At 39.3% G+C, this 26,410-nt stretch overlaps 1 protein-coding gene across 4 annotated transcripts in view; it reads right to left on the reverse strand.

The window, feature by feature from the left end:
- Positions 1-20,743, reverse strand: part of VSTM2A (V-set and transmembrane domain containing 2A) — a 33,501-nt gene extending 12,758 nt beyond the window's left edge. Inside the window, exons 1-5 of one of the 4 annotated variants that reach the window (XM_030490165.1) lie at positions 20,656-20,743; positions 20,013-20,361; positions 17,661-17,827; positions 16,769-16,819; positions 13,097-13,433 (exon numbers count right to left, since the gene is read on the reverse strand). In XM_030490165.1, coding sequence (XP_030346025.1) covers positions 13,097-13,433; positions 16,769-16,819; positions 17,661-17,827; positions 20,013-20,091 — 634 coding nt within the window. In that variant the 5' untranslated portion in view covers positions 20,092-20,361; positions 20,656-20,743. Of the gene's footprint in view, positions 1-13,096; positions 13,434-16,768; positions 16,820-17,660; positions 17,828-20,012; positions 20,594-20,655 lie in introns of those variants that run through there. The other 3 variants (XM_030490182.1, XM_030490192.1, XM_030490174.1) reach the window with 3 other exon arrangements.
- Positions 20,744-26,410: the final 5,667 nt, after the last annotated feature.

Below are 26,410 nucleotides of genomic sequence, written 5' to 3' on the forward strand. Positions count from 1 at the left end.
AGTTTTAGCATCCCCTATTTGTAAGAGTACCTTACATGGTTAACCACTTTGGGTATCAAGCAGTTTCCATCTGCAAGAGTAGAAGTTTATCAAGTTTGGTATTCCTTGTGCTTGCTAAGGTTTGGGAGATCTCTGGGATGTAATAGCCTCCTCCACTCTGAATCTTAATACTTGTCTGAAAACTGCATTGATTCTAACAGTTATGCTTACAATGAGTAGTGTATATTCATATAAATAACATAACGAATCTGTGAATTCAACAGCACTGCTTTAATATTTTACTAAACATTTAAGTTTAGTGAGGGTATCCATGAGTTTCGTTTAATTAGTAAGCCTCTGATCACAAGGGAAGACTAACACCTAGTAGAGTCCTGGTTTTATGCTGATCAGTATAGCAGAAATACAGCCAGTCACACCAAAGTCTATCCTATATTCTCTGTATGTATCACATGATGTCAAAATATCCCTGCATATATATGGGGGATATATATTCAGCTTGTGCTGAGTATAAGTTAATTTTCTTGTGAAATTGGTTTCTAAAATTACAGGGGTGTCAAAACCTTGGAAATTTTATTTTTCAAGAATTTGTGCTGATATTTTCCATCTTTAATACCTAGTTTGCTATTTTGCAACACCTGGCTTTGATTTTAGTGTTGGATTTGAACTAGCTTTCTTGTAAGCCACAGCAGAAATCACATGAAATCATAATTTTGCATTATTTCCATGTAAAGTAAGTAAAAGTTCATGAAATACCTGCCTTAATTTTACTGGGGATATTAATGAACCATAAGATTTATTGGAAGACATTTGCAGTTTTACATCCATAAAGACAGATGAAACCAAGTATGGTTGGTTTTATTTGAAGTTTGATTTGAATATGTCTTACACAGGTTTTAAATAAATAGATTTTTCCTCTCTGGCCTACCAAGTGCTATCATTTTTATTCCTCTGAATGCAGAAATTTGTGTTTCCTACAGCTCTCCTATACTGCTGGAATATATACCCACACTCAGGAAGAAAATTTCCCTTCCACGAATATAAGGTCCGCTTTTCCTCCTCAGCTGAATTAGATTCTGTCTTAAAACAAACAAGTGTGTTTGATTTGGGGGAACTGAATGACCAAAGATGAGCAGTAAGTAGCATATTCAAGCCTCCAAAGGTAGGCACTTTTCCTTAGGCTTCCACTTTCTCCGTTGGCTGTACGGTGGTCATCCTAAAATAGTGTCAATTGTCTTTGGCAAACATACCACACAGGGCAAATAAATTCATCTTACATACCAGAAGAAAAGTTCTGAGTTTCTGGGTTTTGGTTTTGGTTTTCTTTGGTTTTGGTTTTTGTTTTTCTGGGTTTTTTGTTTGTTTGTTTGTTTGGGGGTGGGGTTTTTTGGGGTTTTTTTGCTGGGTTTTTTTTTGTTTGTTTGGAGGTTTTTTTGTTTTTTTTTTTTACATTTTGGAAAAAAACTACTGTTTCCAAATTGATGGAAATTTAGAATAAGCTGTGTATTGAATTTCCCTGAAGTCTACTTAGACTTTGCATCCAGCGCATAGCTCTGGTCATCTGCTGTGTGTTACTTTTTTGCCAGTGATGCCCAGAAGAACAGAGGAGGAAGAGGGATGGGCACCTAGATGGATGGCTATTCCCTAGCTTTCACTATGTAAGGTGCCCAGGTGAACTGAGGTGTTCAGTCCTGTCATGGTGCAAAAGAAAGTGCCAACTTTCCAAACCTGAGTAGAGGAGAGAATTCTGGCACAGTTTCGAGCTACAATAACTCCTGGAGCTCTTCCTGGGCTAATACAAGTCACAGCCTTTAACTTGCTGTATTCTACACCTAAAGCCACGTTTTAACACAAACTTGAGATGGAAATACTTGGGAAAGGAAAAACCTGAGGAGAGTTCAAATATAGGTAGCATGTAGTAAAATGATACTTGGCTTCAGGCACTGGTGCAGGACAAGCCATAGTAAATTTCTACATGGATAATAGATAGAGGTATGAAGGGAGAAAGAAAGAAGAGTGGGACTTTGAACGATTTCCTGCAATTTCACAATGTCAAGATGGACAAAAGTAGAATTATGGGTACACTGGTGTGAACAAATATGGGACTTTACATTCAGGGCACTTTCTATATCATTTCTTACATTAACACATACCTAGGGAAACATTTAAATTTTGTTCCTCCTCTGCAGCATATCTGAGAGTCATGGGTTTCTTTTTAATTCTTCAAACAGTGCTCTTGTCCATCTCTCAATTCATTAACCACTTGACTAGACCCAGACTTCTTAATTGAGCCATCATGCACTGTGAAGGAGCTAACATGATCTCTAATGTCATTCTCAAAAATGAAATCATCAAAATGATTGGACCCTGTCATCCTTTAACCTTGAACAGGCAGGAATGGCAAATGGGAAGTGCATCAACATTTATAGATTTTCATACTCTTCTGATGAAAATAGTCAAAAATCACTGTGTAGTTTGAATACAGTTTTTCAGGAAGATGAACTTGATAGTGTAGTTGGCTTTCTACACCTCTATTGTAATTTTTGCACTCTTGCATGTCATTTGTCCTGTAATTTCTACTGTCACCAGTGCATTTCCTTCTGTTTTCATCTGTAGTCTATTTAAATTGTGTTAATAAGTGGTTCAGGGCTAAGTAATATTTTACATACTAGCTTGATTAGGAAATCTTGGTACAGTTTTGCCTTGGCTTCATGAGTGTTACTCATTTCCTGAGCAGTGATTCTAAGTTTTGTTCAAATGCTTATGCTTATTGGAAACTTATTTAGGCTGTTTTGGTCTGCAAGTGAGTCTAGCTATCTGGATAGACTATCCCATAAAAAATTCAGCTTCTGAAATTTTAATTTCCCTAGCATTTTCATGTGATGCTCTCCTAAACAAGTTTAGAGTAGTAAAGTAGCAGTAAGTTAGGTACCCATTTGGTAAAATGTAGATGAATTGTCTCTGCGGGTGATATGTGATGTAGAGCGTATCAGAGTTAAAATGATTTTTGAACCTAAGGCACACAGAGTTCAGCTTTAGATATACCCAGAAGCATATTCCTCCCTGTAGTAGCTTAAAACTTCTATTTTGTGCTCAGCTACCTCAAATTTCATGCGTTCGACCAAGGATATAGTGAGTTCTTGATGTCTCTGAATTGTTTAGTGGCTGTACAACTATGACTACTTCCATAACTATACCTTTATTATATTGTGGAAATTTTTTTGTCTTAATACTCAAACCTTCCCTGACAGACTTTCTTTTCTTAGGAGAATGACATTCTGCCTACCTGTGGCTCCCAGTTACAAATGCTCAGGCATCAGACATTTGTAGAAATATCCTAATTCTTCTCCTCCCTTTAGTTGATGTTTGAGCCTCCAAAGTTTTAAAGTTTTTTTGTTTGTTTCTTTGTGGGTTTGTTTGTGTGTGTTTGGTTGGTTGGGGTTTTTACACTGAGTATCTCTTTACATGTATAAGTAATGTATTGATTTCAGCTGTTTCTATTTCAGTGAGAGAGTACTTTTTGGGAAAAGGGTTGCTAAGAGAGATGTGTGCAAATAGTCTATGAAACACCAGTGTTAGCTATTTAAATAAAAATAGTGTGACAACCAGTCCAATATCCAGTGTCCCTGGCAACAGCTAAAAGCTGAGGGGGGTGGAGGCAAGCTCAAGCAAATGGAGACCCTAAACTGGTTAACTGGTATTGAAAACCACTGACAGTATGCTTTATGACTGATCTTATCAGCATTGGGCACATTTCTCTCTCACCCTATCTCTAAAAACCACAGACAAAATGTCTTAGATTTTTTTTAGTGTGTGGTAGGAATATATAGAAACCAGTGCATTTCTATTTATCTGTATGAAATGGCTGATTCCAAAGCAAATGAAGTTTTTTGTGACTGTTCTGTGATAATCCATCCTCATCTACTTACTTGCATAAAGTTGTGCCCATCTGAATTAAGGTGGGAACATAGGCTGTTAACAAAAATTCTTCTTGAATTGACTCTTTTGTTAGTAACTTGCTTCTGCTGTTGGACCTAAGTATGGCTTCAGCTCAAATTGATCAGCATTCTTGCAATATATATAAATGTGTGTATATTTGATATATGCCACATTGTAATTAAACTTAACAGAGCCATTTCTGAAAGATGCCATAAAGTTGCAACAAGAGTTTTATTTGAAGAAAAATAGAACTGAGCTTGTCTTTTTCCTCCTGTGCTTTTTGCATCCTGTTCATCCTTTCATCTATCAGAAAAAAATCTTAAGTGGGCTGATACTTAATATCATTTCCAACAGCACTGTCATAAAAATATATACAAAGAGGGTTATTATAACATAGAAAGAAGGAAAATTATAATTCTTTGAAAACATTTCAGCATGAGATGTTCAATCCCTTTCTCTGTTTTCACACCTTACACTGCTTAGGCTTATGTTTGACATACGGTCAACCTGATCTTCTATTTATATAATTTATATAAAATGTATTTTCATGGAAATCAGCTAAGCTCCCATTTATCTGTACCCATCTGACTGGATAAGTATGTTTTCTTCTGTCTGATTCCTAGATGGTAAGTGTTTTGAGGCAGGGACTATTCTTCTGATCCTTTGTTTACCCGGTGGATAATGCAGTTGTTATAGAGATTAGAACAATGCCTCTGATAACAGAACATACCTCTGTCTAAGGGCTATGAATCATGAGCTCTTAACGGTTTTAGCTGGAGCAGTTTAGGATGATAGAGCTTCCATCTCTCTACCTCCCCCTCTTATGGAAATTAACCCCCCAATAGTAAGAGTGATATCAGCAAACCCCATGCCATTTTTTCATCAATTTAACAACCCAGTGGTTTAGTTTATCAGCTATCATAGAGGCTTATGTCATAGAGGCTTATGTCATAGAGGCTTAATTTAATGCTCAACACTGTGAACTGGCAGAGCTGAGGGACAGGAACCTATTTCCTTCTGCCATGCAGGTTTGGGGCAATAATTTCTGATCGGGGCAAGACAGGGGCTTTGGGTGGCAACATTTTAAACTGTAAGAGCTAAAGCAGAGTTCACAAGTCAGAGCCTTCATCCTTGCTATACAACAAAAAAAATACAATGTTATCACTCCTACAGCCACAGTGCACTAGTTTTAAAAGGGTGGATTGTGAGAAGGAAGCTTTAAGAATTTGTGCCGAATCCTGTATTAATTCTAATGCCTTCACATTCTATATGGTTCAATTTTTCTAGTTTTATTTCAGATCTTTTTTACCTTTCTCATCATACTTCTGAGATGTGTGATCAATCATCATGATGGAATGTCATTAATCATTGTTCAAAGACTCTTCAAGTATAAGGTGGTCACTGATCAGTATATATTGTATGCATGTGAATAATTCAAGAGTAAAAAATAGGTAATCAACCTGCTATTTTGGCAAAGTTTCAGACAAACACAATGCTATTTAGCCATATTCTCAAACAGTATTACTCTACTAAAGGGCTTTGCACCATCTGAATCTCTAGCTTTCTGTAAGACCTACTGCTAGTTCTTGGCTTTGTAACAGATTTATTATTGCTCCTTGACAAAATATCTTGCCCTTTTAACTCTTTTTTCACTTGCACAGAATAAACTGGAGATGGATACACCATCTTCTGTAATCGTGTAGAAGTCACTATTATAGTTATTAATAGCCCTACAGCTGTAGTTTGGTGGCCAAAAGCCTCTGTGAGTGTCATAGGCAACAGCAGTATCTGAGGGAATAACAGCAGTAGAAATAGGACTGGCAGCATAAGTAGCATCCAGATTTGCTATCTGTATTTTTGTTGCTGTTGATGAACACATAGACCGTATGTATGATGCACTGGGAATACTGGCTGTGGCAGCTAACTTTCACATTTTTGTTCTCCTCAGCACATTAGGCAGCTTTGTTCCAAGACAGCAGCATTTGTTCGTAGGTGGGGGAAAGAATTTCATTGAGATGGATCAGACTGGATCACCCCCACACAGACAGGATAGCAAATTGCACTGTCAAAAAGTATGATGCAACTTCCTTACATTAAAGTAAAATGAAGGGTTTGGGGTAGTCTTTTCTTCACAAGGCCAGCAGGAAGATCATCTGCTGCTCTTCAAATGACATCCAGCTTTATCATCAGCAAAGCAGGATTAATTGATTATTACTGTGGCTGTAAAGAAGGTAATGTGTCTGGAATATCTTTAAAGCTCATGAATTATTTAATCAAATGGAAAATCCCTGTCCAGAGAATAAGAAAATACTAAGAGTGTTGAGCCTTCTAGCTAGTCCAGCCTAAGGTTTCAAAGATAAAGACTAGAAAGAAGTTGATCAAAGTTAAAGTAAAAGCACACAAAAACCCTGAAGCAACAAAACCCACAACCAAGAATGCCCCTGAATCTGAATGAGTTGAAAATAGAAGTTTTCAGGTATTTTCCTTGCCTTCATTCTGCTCCTGGACAGCTTCACTGTCCTAAACTTCTTCAGGGAGTACAAGCTGGGTAAAGCTTAGATTCTTCTTATAATTCACTTTCACTTCCTGAGCAGAGGAGAATTAATCTTCATCCTTATGCTTGAGCCAAATTTTTTGCTTTTGTAAATGAATGCCATTCTTTTGACTTCAGCAGAGTTGTATCCATTCCAACCAGCAGATAATTCTACTCATTGAGTGATACAAAGGATTTTCATAATGAAGTAGGGCACCTTAGACAGGAAATTTCCTGCTTCTCATCTGACAAACAGTTAAAAATGTCCTCTGGTTTGCTCTATATGTGTCAAGTAACAAACGGGTTGTGTTCTGAAACAAGGAAATCCCATCAGTTATTTCAAGAGCAGGCCCTGTCACATATGCTGCAATCTCCGATTATCCAGGGCAAGCTGTCTGACGGTGTAGCAATGAAAAACAATTTGAATGAGTTGACAAACTCATAAACAGCTTCTTTTCCTCTCCCATTTTTCTTTCCTTCCTTTCTTTTCTTCTCTTTCTTTACTAACTGTGTGGCCCATCTGCAATCTTTCCAGTGGTTAATTAACTAAGAAAGTTATATTGGGCATGTAGAACAGAATGACTATGAATCAGCTACTCAGGAAACTCCTGTGGGGTCCCCTACCAGATCTTTATATATCGCTTTTGTTCTAGAGATAAGGTGAGTCTGAAAGGTTCATATTTTAGCTGGTTTTAAACAGCTAAAATAAAGGAAAAGACATAATTAAGTGCATATGTAGCAGTGGCAGATGGAGACCAAAATATACTGATAAGGTTACTAAAAGAATAAGAAAGATCTCAATGTACATGTGTATAGATAAACAACAGTGTAGATGGAGAAAAGGTAAAATGAGTTTCTTAAGTTTTGTGCATTTAGTTCCTGCTGTGTCTGTCCTCATTGTTTCTGGATTGGTTTCGTAGGAGGCAAATAAGTACTGCAGTATCCAAAGACAGTTTTTCATGTTTTCATGCATGCAACCTGTACTGTATCTGAAAAAGCAACTGCTCAAGAGTAGCCCAGGCTATGTTTGAATTCTAAAAATGGAAATCTGTCATGAAGTCCCCTTTCCTGTAGTAGGCTGTTTCTAATCTGCCATTACTTGCTTTCTCAACTTCCCTCTTACCCCTACTTGTGATTAGTTAAGGTTATTTAACATTTCTTTCCAAACACCATTACTTTTACAGGAATATGACTTACAGGGGAGATATCATATGTTTAAAGACAGAATCCATGATCATTTTCAACAAATATGAGAAGACCGCGATTTTCTTCTATGATTCAGTATTCATGCTTCACCATGGGCATAACTAAAGATGAAAATAATATCTCTGATTTCAGAGAAGATGTTTAAACTAAGCACACCCAGTACTCAGTCTAGCATGGGCATGTGGGATTGAGCTGCTAAAACTTGTAGGACAACAAAAATGAACACAGATTGGTTGGCGAGTACTTTCTCTTCTTAGTTCCTGAAGCTGTGTTTTTGTGAAAGGAAAAGAAAATAATAGAAAGGTGACAGTGGTGTAGTATCAGTGATTAGCAATGACAGGGAAGGATGGTTACAAAAAGTAGATACCATTTTGCTTGTGGTGGGAGTTAGAACTGCAGATCCACCGAAAACAGTTCAGTTTTACTAAGCACTAGGAACAGGACTTTAAATACTTGTATGCATTTGGTTCTACCAGTAAGTATGCACATATAAGATGTGGGCTTTTTGAAAGAAACATAGGGCAGTAATGAGTTCATTCTGTGTTGGAAATCCTGGCCTAAAAAAATGTGTTTAGCTGCTGTTAAGACCTTGCTTTGTCAATGAAGTTACTTGGAGCAGATTAGCACTTCTCAGAAGATACTTACTGTTTCAAGGTCAACAACTAACTGGTTGATAGGGCTACACCAATTACCGTGGTAAGAATTTATTCCATTATTTCAGAGAAGCTAAAAAAGTGAAGTGGCTTCATTGCAGGAAGAGAGAACCAAAGTGTAAATTTCAAGTAAAATCAGAGATTGTAGTGTATACAGGTGCAACATGGGATAGACTTTGAAACACTTTTGCAAGAATTTCTGAGGATGGCTGAATAAGGTTCAGAACAAGAAGAACAAAACTATCATTTGTCTTTTGCTTTAATGTAGTCCTAAGGAAACAGAGACTTGACTTTTTGTTGTGCAACAATCACAGTAATGGTTGGTGGCTACCAGCCTCATGGTTTCAGAAACAGCAGCCACCAAAGATAAGGTCTTTCTATTAGTGAAGTAAGCAGTAATGTTGGCTGTTGTCTTGGTGAAGGCTACAGCAGACTTTTTATCCCTTCACTTTAAGAGGAAAAGTAAGATAAAAGAACAATTAAAAAAAAACCCCAGACAACCCAAAACCAAAATCAAACAAATCACAGAAGCTGGTTTATATTCCGTAAGATTCCAAACTGGACATAAAATTTGAGCTTACAATAGGTTGATAATAAAATATTCCTGGACTCTGTAGATAATTGATAATGGAGACTGGAAGGAACGGCATCGGTTTATCAGGATCACCAGACAGAAGAAATATGTTTTCATCCTCTTCTTTTGCTTTCACACCTGATATTCAGCTTCTCAGAATGATTTATGATGCCAAGAATCCTGGTTGTTCTGTCTTAGGTAAGGGCCACCTTCTCCTTTGTGCTCCATTTCAAGTCACTCACTGCAACTTTGTTATCATCACAGGAACAGTTTTGGCATGTAGTTATGTTAATAGTTGAATTTGTTATTTCAGGAACGAACAAACAGTTGCTGGAAATGTGGAGTCTGTATGTAGTCAGTCAGAAAATGGACCTAATGTCACTTCTTCATTTGGAACTAATCCCTCTTTGAGTTCTCTGAGCCTGATCTTGAGTCTGAAAAGCAACTAATGGCTTTGAGTGCTTTAACAGAGCACTGGCAGAACAGGAAGGGTTTGGGGGATACACATTCTCAGCACACCAAATTCTGCAGCCCTTTGTGTTGCTATAAAAGTGGAGTGACTTGAATGCAGGTAGCAAAGTTTGTCTAGATGTATATCCATGAAACAGTGAGATCTGGTGCAGCCTGTAGATTATTTAGCTTCCTTTTACCAGAATTCATTGCAACTCTTGGACCTCAGTTGATTGCAACATTGCTGAAGAGTTACAAGGCTCTGTGAGAACTCTGTACTTTCCTCTTTGGACTAAGATATGTTGCTATGAATTATGCATGGAAAAAACGTCTGTCACTCCACCTACATAGGACATTTTCTGGATATATGCAGATTAGCCTGTCAAATTACTCAAATTCCTCTTAAGCTGTGGTGGCTTACTTCATTTGCTGCAGCCCATGAATATGAAATGAAAGGGTCAAGCTGTGTTAGCTTTGACTTTTTCTTTCCCGGCTTTTTTGATTTTGAGGTAGACATTTAGGACACTTAGTGCTTCTCAGTATATTATCTGAAGATTGTCTGTAGGAGATGTTCTCTTTAGCTCTTTCTTCCCATATTGGATCTCCATTACGCTAACAAAGATGAATATCTCTTACACTCACATAGCATTTTTCAGAGTAGCACAAAATGCTGTATGGACCTCACGTCACTTTAATTTGTCAGCCCTGGCTATATAGCTCCCTCATAGTTATCACAGATATTCTTGCTTTTATGTAAAAGAGAACAGCAGAAATACCTGTTCAGTTGGGAAATGCTGGTATTTTTAAATGGCAGTGGCTGTAAACTGCTTTTCTAAAGCAAACTATTAAATATCTATTGTTAAGTAAGAAGTGAAATTCTACGGTGTGCTTGAGGATTGAAGGAGCTAAGCAGAGCGCTATCTACCTTTCAACAATAAATTTTGGGGAAAAAATGTCCATGTAATCAGAGTCAATTTTATATTAGTAGCTGATTCTTAAAAAATAGCTGAATACAGATATCCAAATAATTTTGCAGTGTCATGTTTCCCTCTGCTGTAAATGTATTTTGCAGTAATCTGTGAGCATGGAAGTAAAATTTATTGCTTGCCAATAACTATACACCAGCTCTCTAATATTGGAGAATATTTGATACAATTACCTATGGTTAATAGTACTTCTCTCTTCAAACAGTATTGCTGAAATCAGTGTATTACTCAACATCAACAAACACATCACAATCACCCCATATGTCTTTCAAATAGAAACGTGGTTAACAATAATAAATTTGTGTTTAACCATGTTTCTGTGTTCTAGGCTGGATGGATACATTGCTTACATGTAATGTAATCACACAGCAGTCTTGTGCACTCATATATACTTAGCATGATTTTGAAGAAGGGAAGAGTTTCTTATCTGACATAAGGAGACTGTGTTGATTTATGATATCATAAAATGAAAGACCATTACAGTCTATGATGCCTCCTCTCTGCTTTTCTGAGGTCTCACAACTGATGTATCTCCTTTCCTAGCTGAAGTTGTTCCTCAAAGATAGATAGAGCTAAAAATTCTCACTGCCTTGTGCTCCTGTGGGTATTTCTATTCATGTAGAGTGTAAAATGGAGTGAAAATCCAGATCTCACCATAGCTGGAAAATTAAGACTAGATTTTCTCAAGTAACGGAAAGTGAATCTTGGTTCTCAAGAGTTAAACTGATGTTCATCAAAATATCACCAGTAATTACTGTGTAGCAAGTGACCATTACATTGAAATTAAGCCTAATACAGTTTCTTGGTACACACTTTGTTTCCTCAGTAGATGAGTTTCATGTCTGATGAATACAGCATTAATCTATGCTTCATAATAAAACAAATGAAATAATAAACTAAATTATATTTTAATCTGTTTAATTTTAAAATTATTTATGATTTGGCTTGTCTGTACTTCATATGCAGTAATCTTTCCTCAAGGAAAAAAATTAGAGATTAAGTTTTTCTGTGTTGTTTTTTTCTTTTACAGGGACCTTTCCACGTAATAACCTACTAGCTCTCAAGTAACAAATGTCCAGCAATCAGTCAAGATATTGCTTGGAATAAAGACATAAACAATATTGTGGATTCAATTATGTATTCAAAGTGATTTAGTGGATTAGCTGTAGAGTGCACTCTTTGGGTGCAATGCAGCATAGTCTATAGCTACATATTTCATAAACTTGTGACTACTTTTATTAATTTCACATAGAACTGAAGAGAAACCAGAGTTTTCACTTTATGGACAAGTCTGCTACTTTGAAATGTATGAGTCCAATGGAAAATAAGCAGTATATAAATTTCTCTGAAAGGAAAGCCATAGTAGAATGATGATTTTAAATAAATTCAAATATTTATTTTCTTCTAACAGCTTAAACATTTTTGGAAGAGATAAAAAATGAAAGTGGCTTCATTTCAGGGAAAGAGAACTGAACATAACTTTTAAATAAATTTAAAAATTGTATACAGAGGTAAAATGGTGGTGGTGTGTGCATCATCTTTTCTAGTAGCAAGAATAATTTTTATATGAATAATCATAGTGCTCCAATCTATAATGAAATGTATTTTCCTTATGAAAATGTTTTTCTAATAGTCTACCTGTAAGATTAAAGTGATTTTAGAATAGTAAAATCTATGAAATTTGCTATGAAAATTGCTATGAAATTTTATGTATTCCCAGTTTTGGTTTTGATGAGATGGCATTTGGTAGCAGAAAAATGATGCATCAGAACAAACAAGGTTAGCTTCCATTATATATATCGACCTAGGTTCTGATCTGCCTTATATTGGGCCTTCAGTGTAAGCAGAGGTAATCCAAAACCCCTTAAACTTGCAGAGTTTGTTTTCCAGAGGATTTTTGAGTATTTACAACATGTCTTAGTTTTTTATCCTGCCATCTCTCTATTGCAGTCCTACAGTGGTCAACATCTGCACCTCCTGTATATTCACGTACCTTTGCATAACTGTGAATTTTACTGTATCAATGTAGAAAACGCAGACTTATATTGCCTGTAGGTTATTTATACAGTGCTGCAGAAAGTCTCTCAAACAAAATGTGTAGTATGTTAGTCTCTACATGTGAGGCACTGGCATTTTAATATGTGATCCAAAGCCAATGGTCAAGCAGCTGAAGATGACAAACACACATTCTCTGACAAACCCATGATCTTTCTAAAGCCTATACAAGGAAGAAACAATCTGGTGTATCTAAGGTCTGCTTAGATTTAGAAGTCAAGTTCCTTATGAAAATAGGGTTGTTACTAGAAGTAGATTAATTCTGCTAAATGTTAGAGATATAAATGTTAGGTGACAGGTGTAAATTAACTTACAAAGAAACACTTCTGAATGGGAGTTTTATTTAATTTATCATGCCTAGCCATCTTAAAATGAGATGAGTCCTTCATTGACATGCCCCTCTGTTTCCACACACACTACAGGGAAAACTAAGCTTTGATTAAGAAGCTAAACTTAAGTGGATATAACCAGTAGAGACAAAATCCACGTATAGGAATTTAAGGCTTTTTGCTTCTTCTGCCCAGAAGCTCATTCTTCAGGTTTTAGGATGTAAGGAGATAGCAGGAGGAATAGAGCCAGAAAGAAGGAGGAATAAATGAGCACCACACTCTTCCTAGTCACAATTCCTGATTACCTTGTTGAGTTAGCCTCCTTCTACATGCTGGTAAGCAATCAAATGAAAGCTCAAAATGCTTTACCATACCTGATTGTGGACTTTGTTTGGGAATTTTGGCTGCTGCTTCAGGGCTGGAGGTGGCACGCGTGCGCTGATTGGCAGAGTTATGGATGCTACTTGGAACAGCTGCTGAGATGTTTTTGCGAGGTTTCACGTCTTGCAACCACATTGGAGATGCCTCAAAGGCTTGCATTCGCCGAGAGTGGCTGTTAGCGTTGACTTTGAGAAATGCCTGGGCCTTGTATTCCTGAAGGTCTCCATAGTTGGCATCGGTCACCCTGCACTCATACAAGCCTTCATCCTTTTTCCTCACTTTTGAAATCTGCAGCTTGTGGGAGATGTCATTCCCTTGTACTTTCACTGTCTGCAAATTTGCCAGGAGAACAAACAAACAAACATGTTGTCAGGTGTTGTTCTCTGGGAAGACTCTACTGATGTAGTGCCAAATTAATCAGTGATGTGATTGTGCTTACTGCAGGGAAGTTGCATCAGGGATGAACATGATTATTTGTATCTATGAGGAGGTCTGACATCTTCTTTCTAAAACTGTTTAGATGGTTTGCTCTGAAAGACTAATTGGCCTCAGACAAACAACCCAAACTACCATGTTCATTCCAATTAATTACTTAAGATCATGAAGATTCTTCATGAGCTTTCTTACATAAATGTAATATCTCTGCACTTCATTGGTTAAACCTTTCCAATCTATTCACTTTATTGAATAATTCAGCTTTTGGACTTGTGCATTAACAACTTTGTTGGAAATGTTGGCCAATATTTAAACTTCTTTAATAACAATTTCTTTGATTAGCTTGTAGTCTCCATTACAATGAAACTGCATATTTGACATTCAATTTGTCTCCTTCATAACAAGACACCTTGTGCCAGGTAGTTCCTTTTGTCCCATTTATATAAGTGTGTGCTTATTAGAAGTCACGTATCATTTCTGCAGCACATATTCAAGTAGCACATACTCAAGATTGTTTTAAAAGTTGTCAGCTAAAGTAACTCCTGATTTATTTTTAATTGCTTTTAATATTTGAGGGTAACATAACTTATTTTTGTCTCACATAATTAAAATACACACAAGTAAATTATGCATCCAGAAATACATGATAGGTATTAAGATGCATTAGGAAAGGTAACACATATTCCTTTCTGTATGTTCATCTGTATGCTCATCAACTTTAGAGAATTTATATTTAATTAATTGTCTGTTACTCTCTAACTGGATTAATATTTCTTGCCCCACAGGAAGCCAGTTAAAAGGGATTCAGTGGGACAGAAAACTTCAGCTTTGAAGAACTCCTGAACCTAGTTTACATCCACCATTACATAAACATGGATGCAAATGTGGCTTTGTGTCATATCACTGACAGGCAATGAGGAAACATCAGGGTGATGAGTATATGGCAAACCATGAAGATGGAGAACTGTTCAACTGAAACTAGGCAGGTGTTATTGGTGATTATACGACATATTGCTTCTGATAGCTTGGTATGCTGCAGTCACCAGTGTTAGCAAAGCACCTATTCTGCCTGCTTGATAAATTGAAGAGCAATACTTGGGAATACATTATTGCTTTAAGGTACTGGACGGACTTTACAGCCTGTTGTGTTTTATCCAGCTCGAAATTTATACTTGGCAAACTGAGTTGGAAGTATGGATTGCATACTTTCAGGCATAATGTATGCAATATTAATTATATGGAAAGTGCTGGATCATTATTTAAACCATATTCAATAATAATATATCTCTACTGAACAGCTCATATTCAGCAAAAGGATTAAAGAAAGTTCATATGAACGGAAAGAGGATCTTTAGGTCATATCCCACCTTCATTTGTTCCACTGCAATATCTGCAAAGTTAACAGTGTTGCATAACACTAATGAAAAAACAGAATTTGTGTTAGGGTTTGCATTTGGAATTTAGAAATTTGCAGTCAGCATGTATGCGTGTTTTCAATTTATGCCTAATTATAATTTAAAACCAGTAAAGCAGTGTACTTCAGCACAGCTTAAAACCACAGTTAGTATATTTTACCATTTCTGTAAAGAATTTACTAAGCGCACTTAAAGTTTGCTCACCTCTTCATGAAGATATTTGCCAGTATTACTAATGGAGACTCTGTGTTTGCCTTCAAGAAGGAAAAAAAGGAAGGCTACATTTGTAACAAGTGTATTTAGATTGTCAACATAATGTTGACTTTTTTTAATTGTAAAAATAAAATGTTTTACACAAGCTTATAAAAACACTGTCTAAATACCCCATCATGAATTACTATCATACATAATGAGAGAGATTTTTAACTTGAAAGATGGGACAAGCTTTACAGCCTGTACTGTGTCACAGACCTTATGGATTACTATTGTGATTTTGAACAGGCCAGTATTGATAAGGAATTAATTGGCTTGGAGTACTACATCTAGTGGAATAGTATTCAAAGACCACATGCGGGCCTTATTTGTAACATAGTCTACTAATGGAACTGAAAATACAGTCGACAACACAAATAATTTCTCGTGTATGGTGAAAAGTATCATAGGAAATCTAAGTATGGCTAGAATATGTATCACTTTGAATATACTGTATTTGAATTCTCTTTTATAAATGCCCTTCAGCTATACCTAGCTGCACGTTCAGCCACTGTGATTACTTGGTTAATTATTTGCAGGCATCGAAAAGCAGCAAAGGATTTAACAAAAATGTTTCACCTCTATCTGTTGCTGGTTTAAGCTTTGCTGGTACTTACTTCCTTGGCTGTAGCTAAAAGGCACTTCTGAAGGGATTGTGTCTGAGAAAGGGAAAACCCCTCTGGGCTCATAAGGAATACCCATGCTGCAGTATCTGCCAAGTATCTGTGTCTTTCCACTGCAGTAAGCACCACACCATGACCTCACCATCCTACATTTCTCGGGATGCTGAGGGAGGAGGGTCTGAACTCTTCTGAGGTCAAGGGCTATGGCTGTGCCTGGCGCAGCATATGGGTCAGCTGAGTAAGGCATCCTTTCCCTGGACAATGGTTGCAGCAACGTTGCTCATAATTTTGTTGAGACGACTTTCTAGTTTAATTTTCAAACAGCAGATTGGTAACTCTGGTGTCAGAACCCCACTTTCCTAAGCAACAGTTTCAGTGGCCAAGAGTGGAAATTACTCCCAGCAGGGAGGTCTTGTCCAAAGACTTCATGAGCTTTTTTCTGCCAGGCAATATGAACCTGGGAAAGTACCCATTTAAACACTTGCACATCCCACTGAAGGCAAATGCAGCTTCACAGCCAAATTTCAGCCTTAAACTCAGCTTTGGCACGCTAAGGCAGGCTCAGCAGCCACCCAGGGTAAATGAAAATAGGAGGTCTAAGGACGGGTGGAGGCTGGCTGCTTCACGGCGTGGAAGCAGAGCCTGCTGAAGGTCTGCGTGGACCTCGCTTCATGCCCAGGGATCCGCGAGGGCGAAGGCTGCGTGGGGCAGGGCTGGCACCCTCTGCCGGGGCCGGCGGGAAAGGAGCCGAGGAAGGAGCCACCCCCCCGCTTCAGCATGCTGTGAGTATGGGGAAGGGATTCGGGCGGACGGGACCACCCTCGCCGCACCCCGCCGTGCCCGCTCCGGGGCGGCTGCCAGCAGCGCCCGAGGTGGGCTGTGTCTCCGGCAGGGCCGGCCCGGCGGGCGGGGGCTACCCGCGCCGTGCGCCGCCACTTACGCTGATCTTGGTGCCATCGCTGTCCAGGTCCCGCTCGGGCAGGAGCTCCACCTGCAGGGAGAGCAGCGCGCTGTGGGTGGCAGGCCCCCAGCCCGGGGACCCCGCGGGCCCGCGCCCCCCGCCCCGCCGCGGAGCACAGGAAGCAATGGGCGCTCCGCGTGTGCCCCCTGCGGGCCGCGCCGGGGAGAGCCGCGGGCAGCCGGGCACCCCCGGGAGCGGCAAGGGGGACACTGCCCTACGGAGGGACCCGCCGAACACCCGGCTCCCGTGGCGCGGCTGAGCGCCGAGACCCTGGCAGAGGGGGAAGGGAGGAGCGACCCTGGGTGGCAGTGTAGGTGCCATGGCCCCCTCTGCCCTACTCTGAAGGCTGAAATTGCGCTGTTGTATGGTTTTTATTTTTTTCTTCTTTGGGGCATTGGTTCCCCCCTTCTGCTCCCAAGTGTGTGCCTTCCTGTCGCAGCTGCATGGAGAGTTGGGGCTGCCAACTTGGCTGCACCAGCTGTAAATTGGAGGGCACGTGTAGGATCTTGCCATTTGGGAGATGAAAAAAAATCCCACAAGGAGCAGTCTCTGAACAGCTGCTTTCCGAAGGGAAAATGAAACAGAGAAAAAAAAGAAAAAAATTAGACTTTGCAAATCCATGCGGTTTTGTGAACATCCCTAGCTGCATCCTGAGAGTGACAGGCACCAAAGGCACTGTCCCTTGAGGTAGGCATTTTTCTCTGCAGGTTCTTGTGCTGCTATTTCATGGTCAAAATTAAGTCCCTGGGGAGATCCAGAACCTCCCTCTGCTTCCTCCTTCTCTCCCCCCTTCCCTCCTTCCCTCTCCACCCTTTCTCCCATGGCATTCATTCTCTGGTGGTTTGGGAAGCCCACAGCAGAAGATCAGTACCTGAGTGCCTGTCACTTCAGCTCCAGCCTCTTGGTCCTCAGCCGCCCGCAGAAACCACCACTGAATTTCAAGGTACACCGAAGCAGAGCCACTTTGGAAAGCACAAGACATCTCCACATTCTGCCCTTCAGTGGCAGTGACATTTCGGGGAAACTCAGTGAATTTTGCTGCAAAACAAATGCATAACATATTGGGATCTCCTGTCACCTACTCGTTGTTTATTCTTTGGTTTTTTTTGTGTTGCCTTTTTTTCTCCTATCTCTTTTTTTTTTTTACATTTCAAATTAATTTATCTCTTTTCTCATTGTCCCTCTTTTCTTATCTTCCAGTTTCCCCACACATTGTTCGTTCCCCCCCCCCCCCCCAGTTTCTCTCATACACAGCTTTGCCTTTCCTCCCTTATGCACAAATCTGCCTACTTTACAGTCTAAGCTCTGCTCATGGGAAATGCTGTAGACCGCCCTGGTTGCTCCCATGGGCTAGTAAAGTTTCATGAAATTAGGTCCAAATACCCTTGGGCAGAATGCAGTATTTCATCAGACTCACAGAGGGATTTTGTGCAAGACTGATTTGGGAGAGGAAAAGGGAGATCAGACTGATTCATTGTATTTCGTCGAGCTGAGCTGGAGACGTGTAAATTGTTAAACCTTCCACAGCCAGCTGGCGCGGCTGTTGGAACGGGCACTCTTCTGAGGCACAGGTCACAACCACTCATCAAAATGCCCATTTCAAAGGCTTTACCTGAGTTAGTTACTCTTTCTGAGAACCTCTACCTGCATAATCAGACCAAGGAGCAATACATCTTCTGTTTCTCAGCCCTGGTAGACGCTTCCTAGAACTAACCTTCACCTTTGTATCCCAGTTTTTTGATAAACAGGATCTGCCTATTTCAGTGTACCTCTGTTAGGCTGAAACACTAATCCTGAGGGACACAGCCCAGGGCACCAGTCTCATCCGTTCCTATAACTCACTTTAAAAATGTGCAGCATAATGAAACATGATAGTCAAGTGAGCGAGGCTACATACAAACAACGCAATAAATAAAACCTGTGTTTCAAGAAGAGGAAAATTTGGGAAGACCTTGCAATGTTGCTTTCTGTTATGCATTATTACAGACTGACTAGAACGTATTATGATGCAAAGGAAACATTGCTCATTGTCTCCTCCCCTCTTTCTTGCTCTTTAGTCTTCCTAGCTAACCTTGAACTGGTGGGATAATTTAGTAGCCTGTGTTACTTCTTTTTCCTCTTAGATTTGTGCTTGGCAACAGATACTTAGCAAAGCTGCTAGCTTTGTGGTTTACGGTGTCCCTTTTTCTGCCCACCCCCCCCCAACCCCCTTCCTCCACCGCCGCCCACCTAGTCAGCAGCTGGTAGTCACCGGCTTAAAGTGAGGACTCTGCATTTTGTGTATTCGGGGCTTGTAAGTTTGTTTGGTTGGGGTTGTTTTTGCTTGTTTGTCCGTTCCCTCACCTCGTGGTCAGTGTGTGTGAGAGGTGTGGGGTCGTGGAGGGGGATGCTGCCGGCATCCTCCCGCGACCGCACCGCCGAGCGCAGCCGCGGGAGCTGCCAGCAGGGAACGGCGGGCGCAGGGGTCTCCCCCGCGGGATCTGTCCATGGTGCTGACAGCGTCGCCGCAGCCTGCAAGTCCCAAACAACCGGCTCCTGCAGCGCTGGGGCTGCTTGAAATGCAAGGCGCGCCTTTCGGAGAGGAAGGAGGGAGGAAGGCGACGGGGGTGGCGGGTGAGGGCTTTAAAGAGGTCGATTTTGTCTTTTTCTCCCCTTTTTTTCTATTTCTTTTCCCTTTTTTTTTTTTTTTGGAAGTGGGGAGAAATACTCACAGACTCGAAATGAAGGTCTGACTCTGAGGACTACAGGGTGATAGGAGAGGAAAGGGGATGCAGCACTAAAGGGGGCTAAATGTTTTGAGAGAGGCAGTAGGTTTACCCACCCGGTACTTGGTCTGAATGCAATAATTATGCACGCATGGGTAGGTGTTTATGGTATGCATACATGCACATACACAGACATGCACCACCCAAACACATATATGTCCATTCACCAACAGTCCTTTACTCTTCTGCTAGGTGTCTCTTATTTCTCTCTTTGCAATCGAGCAACGGAAGCCTGTTTTATTCCCACTTTGGGGAAACTTCTCACTTCTGTTCCTATTTAAATACAATTTTTAACCTAAGTGCAAACCTGATGTTTGGTGTCCTCATCTCCTATCCACTGTGGGTTTTTTTCCTCCTTTTAGTCTCTATTTCCTCATACCATCCTCTTCCCAATCCTGTTCTCAGTCTATTTTAGCATAGAAAAACAAACATACGAATTTGATAGTAAGTGATCTTACCTTGGGTAGAAAGTCCTTGTTGAATATACATAACTGAAAAGAAAATGAATCCAACATAAGCTAGAAAGATCCCCATCATTCCAAGACGAAGAAGAAGTCACATCAGGGTAATAAAAGCCAAAGGTACCCTCAAAAAAGGAAGAATTGATATATGGGTCTGTGTATGTATCTCTAAATATGTGAACAGAGAGATGTTACAAAAAGGCTCTGTATTGTAGCCCTAGCTGCGACACTGGCAGCATTCTGCTACTCGGTGGAGTCTTTTTCTTTGGGAAGAGGGAGTATTGCAATACAGTGTGGTTCAGATGAGCTGTCTCAGGCGCTGTGTTGCTTGAAGTCCAGATTCAGACTAAAAAAAAAAAACACAAACAAACCGTTGAAAAGTGGGTATCAGCTGCCTTCTGTGCCTTTTTTCAGCTACCTGGCAGCTCCAGCCAAAGTCAGCTCTTGCTGCTCAGGATGGCGTGATAACTGCCCTCCCTACACACTGATACAGCTCAGGAAGAGGGGAGTGGGGATGAGAAGGGGGGAGGGGGGAAGAGAGAGAAGTCTACTGTGCTTGTATTGCTTCAACTTTTCCCTCTAATGGCTGCGATAATGCCTTTAACCCTTCCCTCTCTAGCTGATCCCTACACCTCTCTACCTGTTCTGACTTCTACTGGCTCTGATGCTGGGGTAAAGCTGCGCGGTTTTTTGTTTGGTTTTTTTTTCTTTTTGCATAGTGTACAGCTTGTGATTGTAGGGAGAGCAGGGAGCCTTTGTTGTACTGAGGCAATCTTCGGTCTTATATTCCAAAACATTCAGTGGCTAGGAGGGCAATGCAGTGGTTTGATTTTTTTGGTGAGTTCAGTTGTTTCTGTTTTCTCCTTTTTCTCTCCCTCTTACAGGGTCTGAGAGAGGAAAATAGTTACTCAGTAATCCTATTGAGCTCACTATTGCCTGCTCCAAATAACTATGCTTCTAGCATCTTATATTAAAATGTTGTTAGTTTTGTCTGCAGAGGCAGCTACAGGAGATGATACTTAGAGTGTGTTTAAGATACATGTATTTATATAGATTTCTGTGGAAAATATATTTAGCTAGATAAAAATAGATGTTAATATCCTACAGATTACCCACAGTAACATATATATATTTATGTACACCAGAGAAGGTGCTTACAGCATATGAAAGAATGCTTCCTCCTGCAGTGAATGTTTCCTTCTCTCTTCCTTGTTTTCTGCCTATATATGTATTAATAATGTTTAGACAAGAGACTAGCCCTGACTGTATTAAGAGTTCAAAACACCCTGAAAAAAAATCCGCACTGAGGGAAGTTCTCTGACTAAAATCATTGTGCTGCTTGTATAAGAAGCCATCTAGAAAGTGCTTGTTGCACTAAGCAAACACCAAATACCTTCACAAAGCTCAGACAAAAACTAAACAGAATCTGAAAGGAGCACCTGATAATCACTTTGACTGCCAAATAGCTGAACTTAACTGCTAATCACAGACTAAAAAAAACATTCAAGATGTACCAAGTTAAAGAGAATTTTGTCTGCATGGGCAATATGTTTTTCAGTTAGATGAAGAGCTGGACAGGTTCTGTCATTCTTGGCAGTGGGAGTGCAGCAGTTCCACAATGGCACAAGATGCAACTTTCACCTTACTTGCTGCACCATCCAAATTATTACATGCGTACGAGACATCTGACATAGCTGCAGAGATCTCTTTCTCAGAACTAATGCCATCTGACTGGAGAACAATCATTTTGTCTACATTTTAGCGTTCATTTGTTTTATGAGTTCCCATCTTTCTTTATTAAAATAAGGGAGCCATTTTTCCATGGTAATGGTCTATTCCATTGATGTCATATATTAAGCATAACAATAATTCTGATAAAAAAATTAGTACAGTAAATAAAATATAATTTAAATTATTAAAATGGTCCCCTAAATAGGAAAACAATTGCCTGCCTGAAAGATTTTCTATTACCACAGAGTTTTAATTACTTTAAAGGAGTTCATGATGGATACATTCAAAACCAAAGAAAACCTGTAAAACAAAAACACAAGTCTTTAAAGGTGGTGGATCTAAATTACCTGAAGTAACCAAAGACTGTGAGTGATTCAATGATTAGATACACCCTGTGAGGGTCTTTACAGGTTCAGATGGTGAATGTTTCAATAATTTCTATTAAAGAAATCAGATCTTTTTCAGATGGGCAGCCAAAATCCTAAGTCACTTCTGAAAATGAAGGCTGATTATAGGATTCACTTCAAACCCATGTACGTCATCAGTAATCAGCTGAAATTACAAATTAGAGACATATTATCAGCAGCCAAGTTAAATGTAAATTAGATAGGAGGAAAAAGGATCTAAGCAGCATCACCTGGTTTAGAAGTAAAGCAGAAAACAAAAATAGATCACTTTTTTATCTTTTTTTGCTTATTCCAATTAAAAACACTTGATAGGTAAGTTTAATTTTATCAATTTATAATTTAGAAACAGGAATAATTTTCCCAAATACCTTGTAGTCAATGGAACTAATGAAATCTTAAATTACTGCCACAGGGAGGCACAAAATATATGTGGTTATTAAAATATCAGAACAGAGGATGTATTTATTAGGAAATTGATTTAACTGAAAGAATCCTAAAACTTGGTTGCATGTTTATTGTTTTAACATTATTCATGTGCTGCAACAAGCCATATGCTTCTGTTAAATACTGCAAGCAGAAAACAAAGATAATCCACCTCCTGCTATCAATGTTAGATTTTACCCTGATGGATGTGGCTTCTCCACAATCAACCATGCTGTATGAATGTGGGCAGTGAATGTTTCTAGTTACCTTGTGTGAAATCTCTGCCTTTTATGCTGTAGATAGAGTTTTCATGTAGCCTAACTTGAAAAGTATCAGTTGTGCTTTATGGCATGAATGCTACGGTTTATGTGATGTTTTTACTGCCTCTTTTCCCCCTTTCAGTGATTCTAACAGATGAGTCATCACTGGATACTCTCCTAGGTCATAGCCAGAATGTCCATGCACAGGGGAATGGTTTTTCAAACATACCAGAGAAATGTCATAATGGAAGACCTATTTATGCTGTCTTGGAGCTGAATTGTGCAGTTCATCCTGTGTCTTATTACTACTTCAGGACATGTTCCAGATCAAGTGCTCTTTCAAAACCATAACTGGCTATGCATGTTCATAACTCTGCCCAGCTTACAGACCCCAGATCTATGCATATGTTTTAACTATTAAGGTAAAAAGTGGCTTTGGAGGTGATGATTCCAAGCTCAGTAAAGGTTAGAAATGTAAACTATTATGCTGTCAATCAGCAATAAAGTTGGAATGCTTTGGACCTATAAAGACAGGCACCAGTACGGGCTACCTTGACCTGCAGAAAGCTAGTCAGCTGATGACCAGCTTGTGGTTGTTCAGTCTGGAGAAGAGAAGGCTCAGGCAGGACCTTACCACTCTCTACAACCACCTGAAAGGAGGTGGGAGGTCAGTCTCTTCTCCCAAGTAACAAGTGATAGGATAAGAGGTAACGGCCTTGAACTGCACTAGGGGAGCTTTAGATTGGATATTAGGAACAATTTCTTCACCGAAAGGGTGATCAGATATTGGAACAGGCTACCCAGGGAAGTGGTGGAATCACCATCCCTGGAAGTGTTCAAAAACTGTGTAGATGAGGCCCTCAGTGGCATGGTTTAGTGGTGGTCTTGGCAGTGCTGGGTTAATGGGTGGACTTCATGACCTCAAAGGTCTTCTCCAACCTAGTTTATTCTATGATTCTAGGAATCACCTCTCTGAATAAGACCATGGCTGACTGTTGCTATCCTACAAACTCGGTTAAAAACAAAATAAAAAAAAAAGGTTATTTTTGATATTTTGTTTTATATTATTTTGTGTGATTGTTGGATATGCTCAGCTTTTTTTTTTCATTTTTACTGTTATTTCAAAGGTTTGATTACTATTTTCAAGGGAAATTTTGAATTTTCTGATGTATAAAATTTAAAAAAGGAACTTGGATTTCTTTACTGAGGACTGCTCTTTGGCTTTGTTAATTCTAGTGTTCATGTGCACCTCTTCCAACATATCAGTGTTGTCTTTTTGCAACGGTATCACTGTATCTTTGCTATAACTAATTAAAATATATAGGAAGCCTATGAACAAGCTTGATTTGTAATGGCAAAAACAATCCAACTAACCAATCAACCAAACAGCCCATCACTTTTCAGTGTTTTTATGCTTGCAAGTTTATCAGAGCTAGTAGAAGCATAACTCAAGAGTAATTATTTTGGTAATAATTATAAAAAAAAAAAAACAAACTTGTGGAGGGTTAACTTTCAAACCTGAGAGTATCAGTGGGGCTACTTACACAATTACATATTTATTCAGTCTAAGGAAATAACACATGCACAGAATTACCAATATCCAGACCAGTGAGAGCCTTGGCTATGCTCAGAGAATTTATAATCTTTGAAGAACAGAGAAAAGCTAAACAAATGTATGTTTTGAGTACTTTGGGGATGAAAATTTCTCATATCTGTATATGATGTAACCAGGGGCTCCCAGAAATGGTAATGCAACTGATAGCTATTTCACAATGAAAGTAACACCATAGCCTTAATCATGACAGAGAATAAAGGTATGACCTTTCAAAACTAGTAGTATTTGGGGCACTGCCAGACTGAAGAATACTTGCCAAAGGATGCTTTTTGTTACTTAGGTGGAATTGCTTTTTCTTATTACTGTTCTGCATATACACAAGCTATAAACTCCATGCTCATAGTTTGTAAATGTGTAATTTTGAGAAACTAAGAACTTGGGCTGTGATGTTTCTATGTGATTTATGTCTTACAGAGTTTGAGGCAGTGATTAGGTTTGTGGGGTTTTCCCCACTTTTATTCAAACATATATCAACTATCTATGAAACCAGGAAGAGGAGGAGATTATAATAAAGGTTAGAAATAAGTACTGTTTCACCTTAAAGATCTTTTATTTGGCATACCTTCACACTCTGACTCTTCAGATCAAGGACATGTTATTTTGTAGAGTTGTCAAATATGTTGGCAAACAAATGTTATAGCCTTTGTCTTTAGGCATTGTACCTTTGCCACTCTTGTGAAAATTCTTGCACATTTGGCCACATTCAAAGATCTGAAAAAATATGGGTTGCATACACTCAATAACAGCTCATATCCCTTAGAAGCCTGTGTTCATTCATCGTGCCTAAATTCCTCATAGCCTTGAACGCTGACTGAGTACGTATATGGCATTTCACAGAGTGAAGAGACCTGCAAAAGAACTAGCTGCACAAAAACCCCTGCAACCAGAATCTGGAGAAAAAGGAGAAAGTCAAGAGAAAAGAAAAATGTGACAAGGAGCCGAAGCACTAATGAAGGGGTTGAAAGTTGGAAAATGTAATAATGAAGTTTGTCCATTATCTTAATTAATTTCTTTCATTTGCATTTGCATGCAATTATGAGCAAGCTCTATTTCAGGTGCTCCTTTTTTTTTTTTAAGTTCGGCTCATATTTCACTCAGTAGACAAAATTGTCCTAGTCTAAGAATGGGTTCCTGCTCAAGCCCAGGAAGTAAGGAATGCCATTATATGTGATACTTCTGCCTTATTTCTTATAAATATTGGAAGAGAAAGGATGCTTTCCCCTCAAGGCAGCTAAGATCTGTCTTGGAAAAGTAGAGTCTGTCTCTGACTGCCGTTGTTCCTGAGCGATGCTGCACAGTCCCTTACATCACATGTTTCACAGATGGCCAGTAATGGTGTGCTTCCCATTTCTGACTGACCACCTCAAGATCCTAAGGGCTGAGATGAAGAAGCACTGAGTAGTCATATCTTCAATTTAAATGAATGGGTGCTGTGCTCAAAGGTGCAAATTATTACAAAACATGACAAAACCCCATGACCTGGGTCCTGAGTAGCTCAGCATTGACTGCTGCCTGTGTGCCTCTGCTGCCTGTCTGTAAAGTGGGATATATTATCCTGTCACTTCAGAGAGGTTTTGTTAAGATAAATTAACTTTCATGAAGCCCACAGAGCTTTGTGTGATGAACACCATAGGAAAGCCCATAAGGAAATTAATAATTCTGTCTTCAGCTCACGGTTTGAGTAGTGTGCATGGGTGGAGTCCCAGGGACACACACTGAACAATGAAAATAACCAAAATATTAAAGACCTGTTCATTACTTGAGCTCCATTCTTCACATACCCTGAATGAGGTGGGGGGAGGCTTTAGAAAAAACGCCCGCACCATGATGTATTTAAAGACAACATGATGTTGCATATGAAGGGAGGCAAGGTTAATTCTTGCTTTCCTGTCTCCTGAGTACTTGATTTTTCAACTTTAACAATGCTCTTTCAGTACAGCTTTTTACGTATAGTGCATT

This window comes from Strigops habroptila, chromosome 1 (genome assembly GCF_004027225.2).
Source record: "Strigops habroptila isolate Jane chromosome 1, bStrHab1.2.pri, whole genome shotgun sequence".
NCBI classification, from domain to species: Eukaryota; Metazoa; Chordata; class Aves; order Psittaciformes; family Psittacidae; genus Strigops; species Strigops habroptila.